This window comes from Anolis sagrei, chromosome 4 (assembly GCF_037176765.1).
Source record: "Anolis sagrei isolate rAnoSag1 chromosome 4, rAnoSag1.mat, whole genome shotgun sequence".
In the NCBI taxonomy this organism is placed as follows: domain Eukaryota; kingdom Metazoa; phylum Chordata; class Lepidosauria; order Squamata; family Dactyloidae; genus Anolis; species Anolis sagrei.
In genome coordinates this window covers 3,626,577-3,639,437 of record NC_090024.1, presented here as the reverse complement: position 1 = coordinate 3,639,437, position 12,861 = coordinate 3,626,577, and the positions used below count along the sequence as shown (strand labels likewise).

Sequence of the window (12,861 nt, the reverse complement as noted above, 5' to 3'; positions counted from 1 at the left end):
AATCAAAGAGTTGGAGGAGACCTCCTGGGCCATCCAGTCCAACCCCATTCTGCCAAGAAGCAGGAATATTGCATTCAAAGCACCCCTGACAGATGGCCATCCAGCCTCTGTTTAAAAGCTTCCAAAGAAGGAGCCTCCACCACACTCCGGGGCAGAGAGTTCCACTGCTGAACGGCTCTCACAGTCAGGAAGTTCTTCCTCATGTTCCAGACCCGGAGTGCCCCTGTTCTGAGCATTTTGGATAAAGGATGCTCAGCCTGGTTTCATGGTTTCATAGAATCCTAGAGTTGGAAGAGACCTCGTGGGCCATCCAGTCCAACCCCATTCTGTCAAGAAGCAGGACAATCTCATTCAAAGCATCCCTGACAGATGGCCATCCAGTCTTTATTTAAAAGCCTCCAAAGAAGGAGCCTCGACCACACTCCAGGGCAGAGAGTTCCACTGCTGAACAGCTCTCACAGTCAAGAAGTTCTTCCTAGTGTTCAGGTGGAATCTCATTTCTTGTAGTTTGAAACCATGGCTCCATTGGGTTGTTGTAGGTTTTTTTGGGCTATATGGCCATGGTCTAGAGACATTCTCTCCTGACGTTTTGCCTGCATCTATGGCATCTAATCACCTAATCATCTATGGCATCTAAACAAGGACATCTAATCACCTCTCAACAAAAGTTTGCTCTAGGCACTGCCAGGCCATTAAATGCTTATCAAGGTGGTCAGTTGAAACATTCACCCCTAGCTCCAGCAGACAAGAGTCCTTTGTCTCACCCTGGTCATTCCACAGATATATAAACCCATTTCTCTAGTTCCAACAGACCTCACTACCTCTGAGGATGCTTGCCATAGATGCAGGCGAAACGTCAAGAGAGAGTGCCTCTAGACCATGGCCATATAGCCTGAAAAAACCCAGTGATTCCAGCCATGAAAGCCTCCGACAATACATGGCTCCATTGTGTCCTAGTCTCCAGGGCAGCAGAAAATAAGCTTGCTCCGTCCTCCCTAGGACTTCCCCTCGTATATTTATACATGACCATCATCGTGTCTCCTCTCAGCCTTCTCTTCTGCAGGCTAAACGTGCCCAGCTCTTTAAGCCGCTCCTCTTAAGGCTTGTTCTCCAGACCTTTGAGAACAAGCCTTTTTGTGTGCTTTCCTTGTCTGCTTTGTTTGCTCCTCCGTGAAAGCCTTCCTCGTCTTCCCCAGCCACGCACAGGCTGCCCTTGAGCTTTCTCCAGCCTGGGAAAGAAACCGGTTTGCAGTTGTGCCGGATCCCGTCACTGCCGTGACTTCAGGTGTTTTCCCTCAGTGGTGGCGGCTCCCCTTCCTCTTTCCGCTGCCAAGTTTACGTTGGCCAGGAGTGGCTTCTACTTTGGGAACATTGCCCTTCTTGCACACAGAGGCGTTGGGCTTGGCATCCCTTTCCTGACCGGCTGCGTTGGATCAGATGGTGGCTTTGGCGCAGATCCAGCCCCTCGGCTGCACCTTCATCTGGGAATCCTTACACGCTTCTGAGCATCCTTCCGGTTTTGCCAGTTCCTTCTTGCTTCCTTCCTCCAAAATAGAGGCTATATCTCCTGGGATTCCTTGGCAATCCATGTGGGCTTCAGGAAAGGTCTTCTTCTGTTGGGACTGCCATTCCCAGCATGTGTGACTGGGGGATATTTGGAGCGACTGTCCAAAAAGGCCCCTTTCCCCAGGCTCTGGCCATAGATTTTTAAGTGTGTTGTCTTATTTGACAATGTTTATGTTATTGTTTTACTGTTTTATTGTTTTATTTTGCTTGTATTGTTATTGTTATTGCTGTATTGTTGTATTTTGGGCTCGGCCTCATGTAAGCCACACCGAGTCCCTTGGGGAGATGGTAGCGGGGTATAAATAAAGTGTCATCATCATCATCATCATCATCACCTTTCTGAGCTTGCAGGGGATCTTGTTTTGGAGTCCTTCAAACAGCTAGATTAAACCTCTTAACTCAGGCATGGGCAAACTTGAGCTCTCTATGTGTTTTGGACTTCCTTCCTTCCTTCCATCCATCCTTACTTAGACGATCCCTCGTAGCTTGAGGATGATTGTCCTCCAGATGTGGTGTCTTGATGGTAGGTCTGTAAGTGGCTGTGGAGCCCTATTCTTTATCCACATGTTCTCCTGCAGTGCGGACATCGGTTTGGTCCTGGTCAGGGTTGGCTTGATGTGCCTTCCTCTTGGCACGTTTCTCCCTTTTGCCCTCCATTCGTGGCTAGTCAAATTCTGCAGCACTGCTGGTCACAGCTGACCTCCAGCTGGAGTGCTCAAGGGCCAGGGCTTCCCAGTTCTCATTGTCTATGCCACAGTTTTTGAGGTTGGCTTTGAGCCCATCTTTAAATTTCTTTTCCTGTCCACCAATATTCCATTTTCCGTTCTTGAGTTCGGAATAGAGTAACTGCTTTGGGTGACGGTGATCTTTACGCATTTGGACAACATGGCCGGTCCAGCGGAATTGATGGTGGAGGAGCATCGCTTCAGTGCTGGTGGTCTTTTCTTCTTCTTCCAGCGCGCTGACATTTGTCCACCTGTCTTCCCAAGAGATTTGCAGGATTTTTCAGAGGCAATGCTGATGGAATCGTTCCAGGAGTTGCGTATGATGTCTGTAGACAGTCCATGTTTCGCAGGGTTGGGAGGACAATGGCTTTATAAACAAGAAGCTTGGTCTGCCTATGGATGTTTGGACTTCCACAGTTCAGTGAGTAGGCTATTAGGAATTGCAGGAGTTGAAGTCCAAAACACCTGGAGAGCCAAAGTTTGCCCATTCGTGCGCTACTCCATTTTGGTTAGACCTCCCTTGTAATAACCTCGTGTCTAAGTCTGGGCAAAACAATTCAGAAAGGATATGGACAAGCTAGAATGGTCCGGAGAAGAGTGGCCAATATGGCTAAAGATCTGAAATCTGTTAGTTCTCTGAGGGATAATTTTAAGGTCACACAGAGCAGATGATGTTCCATTCTGCAGGGCATCGAAGGCAAAAAATCATTACTTTTTTGAGTCGGAGCCAGAGATGAATCCAGGCTGGTTGGTTTGCTCCCTGTTTTCCCAGTGGTGCTCTCTCAGCACATCTCCACTGCAGAATGAATGCAGTTTTGATGCCACTTTGCCTGCCACGTCTCATGCGTCCCTTTCAGTGGTCTCTTCTTTTTTTTTTGCAGTGCGGCAGTTCCTTCAGAGTGGCGTCGATCCCAACTTGTTCAACGAAGATGGCCTCACTGCATTGCATCAGGTGAGTCGAATGCCTGCTTTCCGCCTCCCAGGTGTCCGCACCATCTATATAAATAAAAATGCAATGTTAATTTGTGGGATTAACATAACTCAAAAACCACTGGACAAATTGACACAAAATTTGGACACTATACCCCTAACAGACCAATGAGTGACCATCACTCATTAATCCCCCACCTCACCCTTCAAAAAAACAATGGAAAGGACTTGCAAACTCAAAAAAGCTAAATGACAATACAGAAAAAGGGAAGGAGGAGGGAGGGAAGGAAGGTGAGAAAGAAAGAAAGAAAGAAAGAAAGAGAAGGAAGGAAGGAAGGAAGGAACGAAGGAAGGAAGGAGGGAGAGAAAATAGAATAATAAGAAAATAGAATAATAGAATAATAATAATAATAATAATAAACCTTTATTTGTACCCCGCTACCATCTCCCTCAGGACTCGGTGTGGCTTACAAGAGGCTGAGCCCAAAGTACATCATTAACAAAAACACAACAGACAGCAATACAATGCAATAATATATTATTTATTTATTTATTTATTTACTTTGCTTATATACCGCTGTATCTCAAGCCCGAAGGCGACTCACAGCGGTTCACACTGGAACATCCATGTTTTCAAGCTCCTTCTGAAGACTGCCAATGTTGGGGAATGCCTGATGTCTTTAGGGAGGGAGTTCCAGAGTCGTGGGGCCACCACCGAGAATGCCCTGTCCCTCGTTCCCACCAATTGCGCTTGCGATGCTGGCGGGATCGTGAGGAGGGTCTCACCAGATGAACGAAGGGATCGTGTGGGTTCGTATACGGAAATGCGGTCACGCAGGAGGAGGAAACATGGAAGCAAAGAGTGAAGGAAGGAAAGAGGTAGAGAAGGAAGAAAGGAGAGAAAGGAGAAAGGAAAGAATAGGGGGAAGGAAGGAAGTAGGTAGAGAAGGAAGGAAGGAGAGAAAGAAAAAAAGAGAAGGAAGGAAAGAGGTAGCGAAGGAAGGAGGGAAAGAAGGAGAGAAAGGGGGGAGGGAAGGTTGGCCACAGCAACGCATGGCGGGTACAGCTAGTTAACACGAAAGCTCTTCTTGCTGGGCTGGGGATGTTGTGCCTCTCCCCATGAGATAGAATCATAGAATCAAAGAGTTGGAAGAGACCTCATGGGCCATCCAGTCCAACCCCATTCTGCCAAGAAGCAGGAATATTGCATTCAAATCACCCCTGACAGATGGCCATCCAGCCTCTTTTTAAAAGCTTCCAAAGAAGGAGCCTCCACCACACTCCGGGGCAGAGAGTTCCACTGCTGAACAGCTCTCACAGCCAAGAAGTTCTTCCTCATTGTTCAGATGCAAGCGAGGGGCAAATTGGGAGGGATGGTGAATGCCCTGGAGGACAGGATCATGGTCCAAAAAGTCCTTTGCAGATGAGAGAGCTGGGCCACAAATAGCAAAATGAACTTCTATAGGGAGAAGTGTATGGGTCTACAGTTTGGCAGTAACAGGGAAACACACAGATATAGCATGAGTGACACAGGCTTGGAAAGACTTCATGGGTAAGGGATCTAGGAGACTCAGTAGATCACAAGCAGAACATGAGCCAGCAGTGTGATGCTGGATCGATAAAGGCCAATGTGTTTCTAGACTGCATCAGCAGGAGTTTGGTGTCTACATCAGTGTTTCTCAACCCCTTAATACAGTTCCTCATGTTGTGGTGACCCCCAAACATAAGATTATTTTTGTTGCTACGTCATAATTGTAATTTGGCCACTGTTGTGAATTGTCATGTATCTGATATGCCGGATGTGTTTTCATTCACTGGACCAAATTTGGCAATATGCCCAAATTTGAATACTGGTGGGGTTTGGGAGAGGGGTTGATTTTGTCATTTGGGAGTTGTAGTTGCTGGGATTTATAGTTCACCTACAATCAAAGAGCATCCTGAACTCCACCAGTGATGGAACTGAACCAAGTTTGGCACACAGAACTGAAATCAATACAAAAAGCTATCAAATTAGGGCAACCGTAAAGTGCAAAGACCCCCTGGAACCCCATTCTTTTAGGTGGCAGGCTACTGTCTGGTTTTCATGGCTCATTATAAAAAAAAATACTATTTGATTTCTAGTCCAAGGAAATGACACAAGAAGTTTGGTGGAAGGGGGAGGATTTCTGAGGAGATGCCAATAAAGTTTGCATAAAACCCTGAACGTGATTCATGTCGGGGTCTTCATTCCCCTTTGTTCTCTCTTTCCACACAGCTGTTTCCACACTGAACTGGATTATATAGCAGTGTAGACTTAGGCAAACCAGTTCAAAGTAAATATTGTGGATTATCTGCCTTGATATTCTGGGTTATATGACTGTGTAGAAGGGCCCTAAACTGCTGGAGATATATGAGATAACAAAATTTAGAAGATGGTTGCATTTGGGAAGAATCTCCCCCGCTTTGGGGATGGTGAATGACCATCTGTCAGGAAGTCTTGGATGGTGTCATCTTGCCTGGCAGAAGGGGGCTGGACTGGATGGCCTTTGGTATCCCTTTCAAATCTTATAGTGCTTTCCCCTAGTCTCTTAGTCTCGTTTTCTCCAGTGCTTACTGTTGGCTGGGTTTGCCTGATCTAGAGCCAATATTTCCCTGTCTTTCATCCCAAGGATGATGCTAATTCCAAGGATGTTGCTTTGGCTCCTTATTTATTTACTTGCCGTCCCCTGCCACGCATTGCTGTAGCCCACATGGGGGTTCTGTGTGGGAGGTTTGGCCCAATTCTGTCGTTGGTGGGGCTCAGAATGCTCTGTGATTGTAGGTGAACTATAAATCCCAGCAACTACAACTACCAAATGTCAAGATTCTATTTTCCCCAAACTCCATCAGCGTTCATATTTGGGCATATGAAGTATTTGTGTAGAGTTTGGTCCAGATCCATCATTGTTTGAGTCCACAGTGATCTCTGGATGTAGGTGAACTACAACTCCAAAACCAAAGGACACTGCCCACCAAACCCTTCCAGTATTTTCTGTTGGTCATGGGAGAACGTTGTGCCAAGTTTGGTTCAATTCCATCGTTGGTGGGGTTCAGAATGCCATTAGACCCACAACATATATAGATAGACAAACTCTTTCCGGCTTCATGAGGGTATGCTCAAATCCGGCCAGCGGGGGAGCTGTTGCTTCACCATCCACTTGTGATACCGAGTCCTTTGATGGAGTACTTCCTCATTCTTTTGCACGCTGCTGGAGATTTTTATGGCATTGTAAATTAGTTAAATTATCCTCCCCGCATAAAGCGGTACTTAAATTTCCTACTTGACAGATGCAACTATCTTTTGGGTCATAGAATCATAGAATCAAAGACCTCATGTGCCATCCAGTCCAACCCCATTCTGCCAAGAAGAAGGAATATTGCATTCAAATCACCCCTGACAGATGGCCATCCAGCTTCTGTTTAAAAGCTTCCAAAGAAGGAGCCTCCACCACACTCCGGGGCAGAGAGTTCCACTGCTGAATGGCTCTCACAGTCAGGAAGTTCTTCCTCATGTTCAGATGGAATTTCCTCTCTTGTAGTTTGAAGCCATTGTTCCACGTCCTAGTCTCCAGGGAAGCAGAACACAAGCTTGCTCCCTCCTCCTCCCTGTGGCTTCCTCTCACATATTTATACATGGCTATCATATCTCCTCTCAGCCTTCTCTTCTTCAGGCTAAACATGCCCAGCTCCTTAAGCCGCTCCTCATAGGGCTTGTTCTCCAGACCCTTGATCATTTTAGTCGCTCTCCTCTGGACACATTCCAGCTTGTCAATATCTCCCTTGAATTGTGGTGCCCAGAATTGGACACAATATTCCAGGTGTGGTCCTTCTGAGAATTAGCCTTCCAGTTTGTGTCTAACCCACTTCCCCTTGTCCTCCTCTTTGCAGTTTAGGAAATTCTTGCAACCTCGGTTGCTCCCATCTTTCCCCTGATCCCCAACATGATACGTTGCCTTGCAAAGAGAAACTCCCCACTGAGCCTTTAATCCCGGCTGCTTCTCCCAATCTTTGCAGAAGGAAGTTGAGGGGATGGAGGAGGGATGCAAATCCTCCCTTCATCCCAATGCCATCTGTCCCCCAGGCCCTCACCGGGCATTTTGGTGAGGGGTACACATTGCAACCTCAGCCACTGTTGCACCTCATAGTAGATTCACCGTGCTGAAAACACCAAACTGTACACAGCCAGAAGTCTTTGTAGTTTATTAAAAATAAAAGGAAAAAAGTTCTTAAAAGCAAAGGTTAATGTTCCCAAAAGATCAATATAATATAGCACTTTGAAGCTTAATCCAACAAGGCACCAGCAAAGCAGAATCCCAAGAGAACATGACAAAGTCCTGAGACTATGAACACAAGAACACAAGATAATCCAGACAAGGAAAGGCAAGCTTCTTGGTTAAATGAAAAGTTGCTTTGACAAAGGTTTGGTCTCAAACACACTGCTTAATACCCTTTGCAAAACACGAAGGCGTTTCTTTGGCCCCTGGCCTCCTTCTTGTTAGCTATTCTCACATTCCTTCGAACTCAGAATTCCAAACGGTCAGCACGATCTAAGGTTCCCATTTTGTCAAGGTCAGTCTGCTCGTTAGTGTCAGCCTGTTTTCCTTCTTGCTCATTATCAGGCTGTCCTCCTTCTCTGAGTCAATCTGCACCTGCACCTGGCTGTTTTCAGAATCAACACTCTCATTCCTTGCTGTGGGAAACTGCACTTCTTCACTGTCTATAATAGGGACATTTTGAACCAGACTGTGAACCTGAGTCCCATCATCCTCATCAGAGACACTCTGTGATTCCAGCTAAGTCACAACAGCCACACTGAGGAAGATTCCTTCCTTCCGTGAAAAGGAAAAACAAAAGGAGGCATGCAAAGAGGAGGAAGGATCAGGCAGCATCCTTGAGAATTACGTACTTTAGCCTGAGCCTTTCTGGGTGTCAGAGGCTTGAAAAATGGTCTATGCAGGTCAGTTGCACATCAGATCGGGTATAGGGTGGCAACCTGTGCTTGATGAGGTCGCACTCCCCCTGAAGACACAGGTCCGCAGTCTGGGGGTCCTCCTGGATTCAGCGCTGACACTTGATGCTGAGGTGTCGGCGGTGGCCGGGAGAGCCTTTGCACAACTAAAACCCGTGTGCCAGCTTCAACCGTATGTTGTGAAGTCTGATCTGGCCATGGTGGTGCATGCCTTAATTACCTCTAGATTGGACTATTGCAATGCACTCTTTGTGGGGCTGCCCTTGAAGACGGCCTGGAAACTACAATTGGTCTAGCAAAGAAGAAGGAGGAGGAGGGGGGTGGAGGAGGAGAAGGAGGAGGAGGAGGAGAAGAAGGAGAAGGAGAAGGAGGAGAAGAAAGAGGAGGAGGAGGAGAAAGAGAAGAAGGAAAAGAAGAAGGAGAAGAAGAAAGAAGAGAAGGAGGAGAACTAGGAGGAGGAGGGGGAGCAGGAGGAGGAGGAGGAGAAGGAGAAGAAAGAGGAGGAGGAGAAGGAGAAGAAGGAGAAGGAGAAGAAGAAAGAAGAGAAGGAGGAGGAGAAGCAGGAGGAGGAGGAGGAGGAGAACTAGGAGGAGGAGGGGGAGCAGGAGGAGGAGGAGGAGAAAGAAGAGAAGAAGGAGAAGGAGAAGAAGAAAGAGGAGGAGGAGAAAGAGGAGGAGGAAGAGAAGAAGGAAAAGAAAGAGAAGGAAAAGAAGAAAGAGGAGAAGGAGGAGAACTAGGAGGAGGGGGAGCAGGAGGAGGGGGGAAGAAGGAAAAGAAGAAGAAGGAGAAGAAGAAAGAGGAGAAGGAGGAGAACTAGGAGTAGGAGGGGGAGCAGGAGGAGAAGGAGAAGAAAGAGGAGGAGAAGAAGGAGAAGGAGAAGAAGAAAGAAGAGAAGAAGGAGGAGAAGAAAGAGGAGAGGAGAAGGACAAGAAGGAGAAGGAGGAGAAGAAAGAAGAGAAGGAGGAGGAGAAGCAGGAGGAGGAGAAGGAGGAGAAGAAGGAGAAGAAGAAAGAGGAGGAGGAGGAGGAGGAGGAGGAGGAGGAGGAGAAGAACTTTATTTTTCTACCCTGTCCCTGTCTTTCTGAAGGGACTCGGGGCGGCTTACATGGGGCCATGCCCAGGCAACATACAGTTAAAAACAGAACAACAAAATATTAAAACAACATAAAACAGCATCGTCATAAACAATAAAACAAGCATCATAAGCAACAATAAAAGTACCTTTAGTCTCATTTTTGGAGGGAGGGGACCAATATGCAAAACGAGTTAGAGGATAGATTGGTCAGTAAGGTGGATAGAACAAAAAGTAGAATAGGAATAGAGCAATTATAACAGGATAATTACGGCTTAACTTAAAAATATTGCAATCAAAATAGAAACTGAGTTCAGAGGTTCCCTCTCTGTTGTTTACAACAACAAAAAAAAATCTAAAATTACAACAGCAAACCAACAGAGAAGGAACAATCAGGGACAGTTAATCACCTCTCAAGAAAAGATTGCCCCAGGCATGAACAAGCCACACCAAACAACTTCCAGGCCATCAAATGCTAATCAAGGTGGTCAGTTGAAACATTCACACCTAGCTCCAACAAAGAGTCCTTTGTCCCACCCTGGTTATTATTCCACAGATATATAACCCCATTTTCCTAGTTCCAACAGACCTCACAACCTCTGAGGATGCTTGCCATAGATGCAGGCGAAACGTCAGGAGAAATGCCTCTAGAACATGGCCATATAGCCCGAAAAAACCCACAAGAACAAAATAAATAAAAATATATAATAATATGTAATAATACGTAATAATAACAATAATAATAATGTGTTCCTGCCTGGCAGAGGGGAGTTGGACTGAGTAGTCCCTGTGGTCTCTTCCTTGATTCTATGATCTGGAAAGAATGACTTTGGAGGAAGATGGCTTGGCTCGAGACATTCTGCGCCATGCCCTTCGTGGCCCTTGTGTTCATTGCCTTCTCTTTGTATGTTTCCCCCTTTTTCTCAGTGTTGCATCGATGACTATGAGGATATTGTGCTGCTGTTGCTGGAAGCCGGCGCGGACGTCAACGCCTGCGACAGTGAACTCTGGACCCCACTTCACGCCGCTGCCACCTGCGGGCACCTTCACCTGGTGCGGCTGCTCATTCGGAGGTAATTGTGGAGAGAAGCAGGGTGCCAGGGGGTCATAGAATCATAGAATCATAGAATCAAAGAGTTGGAAGAGACCTCATGGGCCATTCAGTCCAACCCCATTCTGCCAAGAAGCAGGAATATTGCTTTCAAATCACCCCTGACAGATGGCCATCCAGCCTCTGCTTAAAAGCTTCCAAAGAAAGAGCCTCCACCACACTCCGGGGCAGAGAGTTCCACTGCTGAACGGCTCTCACAGTCAGGAAGTTCTTCCTCATGTTCAGATGGAATCTCCTCTCTTGTAGTTTGAAGCCATGGTTCCATTGCGTCCTAGTCTCCAGGGAAGCAGAAAACAAGCTTGCTCCCTCCTCCCTGTGGCTTCCTCTCACATATTTATATATGGCTATCATATCTCCTCTCAGCCTTCTCTTCTTCAGGCTAAACATGCCCAGCTCTTTAAGCCGCTCCTCATAGGGCTTGTTCTCCAGACCCTTGATCATTTGGGTCGCCCTCCTCTGGACACATTCCAGCTTGTCAATATCTCTCTTGAATTGTGCTGCCCAGAACTGGACACAATCTTCCAGGTGTGGTCTAACCAAAGCACAATAGAGCATGGGGAGCAGGACTTCCCTAGATCTAGACACTATGCTCCTATTAATGCAGGGTCAGGTGCTGCACCAAGCGCACTACTTACGTGTAGCCCTACAGAGCTCTTGGAGACCCAGAGGGCTTTGCACAGAGCCTTTGTTTTTGGAAGAAAGTACCTAGAATCTGCCAGCCACCCGGCACCTAGCCATCTGACGCACACCAAGGCTGGAAGCACACCTTTGAACCCACAAACACTCCAAAGTTCTTTAGCAATTAAACAGTTTATTGAATAGAAAAAGGTGAAAAAAGGCAAGTAAAAGATTATATAGAAAGTCTAAAACAATCCAAACCAGCAGGTAGGCAAATATAATCCATGAAAGAAAACAGAGTTGATTCTTAATTCCACAGCAAGATCCACGAATGCATAGTCCTTAAAAACCCACAGAGGAAAATGTCCAAAGTCTCTTGAAAAGCCAGGGAACAAGGTTGCACAGATCCATAATCCACAGAAGAATTACACAGGGAAACATTCACCAACATCAATTTGAACATGAGTCTTGAGCAGAGAGTTCCATGAATCTTGACATGACTCCTTTGTTGCACCAGCTCCACTGGCTGCCAATTAGCTTCCGAGCACAATTCAAAGTACTGGTTTTGACCTACAAAACCCTATATGGTTCCGGCCTGGTTTACCTGTCCAAATGTATTCTCCACTATGAACCACCAAGACAATTAAAATCTTCTGGTGCGGCCCTGCTCTCAGTCCCGCCACTTTCGCAATCGCATCTGGTGGGAACAAGAGACAGGGCCTTTTCTGTGGTGGCCCCTCGGCTATGGAACTCTCTCCCAATTGAGATCAGATCTGCCCCCTCCCTCCTGTCCTTCAAGAACCTGGCTATGGAAAGAAGCATTCCCAGAGTAATGGTTGAAGCCGGCTACAGAACAAAGTTATTGACCACACGTACGGACTGAGTTGGGCATGATTTTATCTTGGCGATTTGGCTTATTTATAATTTTAATCTATATGTATTTGAACTCATTATTATATGATGTTTTAGATTGTACTATTAGCATTGAATCCTTGTTGTTAGCCGGTCTGAGTCCCTCTACGGAGGTTGAGAAGATCGGGATATAAAAGTTTTAAATAATAATAAATAAACTTGACCAGTAACCGATGTTGCGCTCACTGAAGGCAATGCTTTGAAAGCCCTATATTTATTCAAAAAGACCTACACAAAATGCATTCTGATTCTCTTGAGAACTCTCCTTCAAATTCCTCTTTTCCCTTCTCCTGACAGACCTTCGGACTCCCCTTTGCAGGGGGCGATCTTGACAGGTTTGAGCCCTTCTATCAAAGGTTGATTCCTCCCGGTTGCTCGTTTGCACATTCCTTTCGCTTTCCTTATCTATCAACCCAAGCTGGTTCCCATCAGACTGTCTGGAAACCATTCTCTCTTCAGAACTAACAATCCCAGAGTCTTCCAACTCTCTTTGCTCTGCAGTTTGTTCTGTGCCCTCTTCTTCACTCACAATCCCCTGAGAATCTACATTAAAATCCAACAGGGAAATCTCTGAAGCGTTGTCCTGCTCTGAAGGAGATTGAACATAACCATCATCCTCGTCTTTAGGCACTGCCACAACCCCCAGTTGGCTGAGCTCCTACACCATCCAAGGAAGCACCAACTTGCTGGACATTTGAATAGGGAGCCTCACTGCCAAGGCTACAACTTTCAGCTATGGCAACTCTTTCCAAAGTTTTCTTGGCCAGGTTTCTTTCCCTTGCTGCCACCTGAGGATGTTAGAAATGTAATATAATTGACTGGTTGCCCTGACACGACAAATAAATAACCTGAGGATGAGAGATGGTGACATGTCTTAGTGCTCAAGCTGCCAAAGACAGTGGCTTTATAACAGGCATGGGCAAACTTTGGCCCTCCAGGT

The 12,861-nt window shown here is 46.3% G+C and overlaps 1 protein-coding gene across 2 annotated transcripts in view; it reads left to right on the top strand.

The window, feature by feature from the left end:
• The window catches only part of PPP1R16A (protein phosphatase 1 regulatory subunit 16A), a 90,190-nt gene that overhangs the window by 57,625 nt on the left and 19,704 nt on the right, over positions 1 to 12,861 (top strand). For both annotated transcript variants that reach the window (XM_067467222.1, XM_067467221.1), the window contains 2 exons: positions 3,173 to 3,243; positions 10,208 to 10,353. In XM_067467222.1, coding sequence (XP_067323323.1) covers positions 3,173 to 3,243; positions 10,208 to 10,353 — 217 coding nt within the window. The remainder of the gene's footprint in view (positions 1 to 3,172; positions 3,244 to 10,207; positions 10,354 to 12,861) is intronic.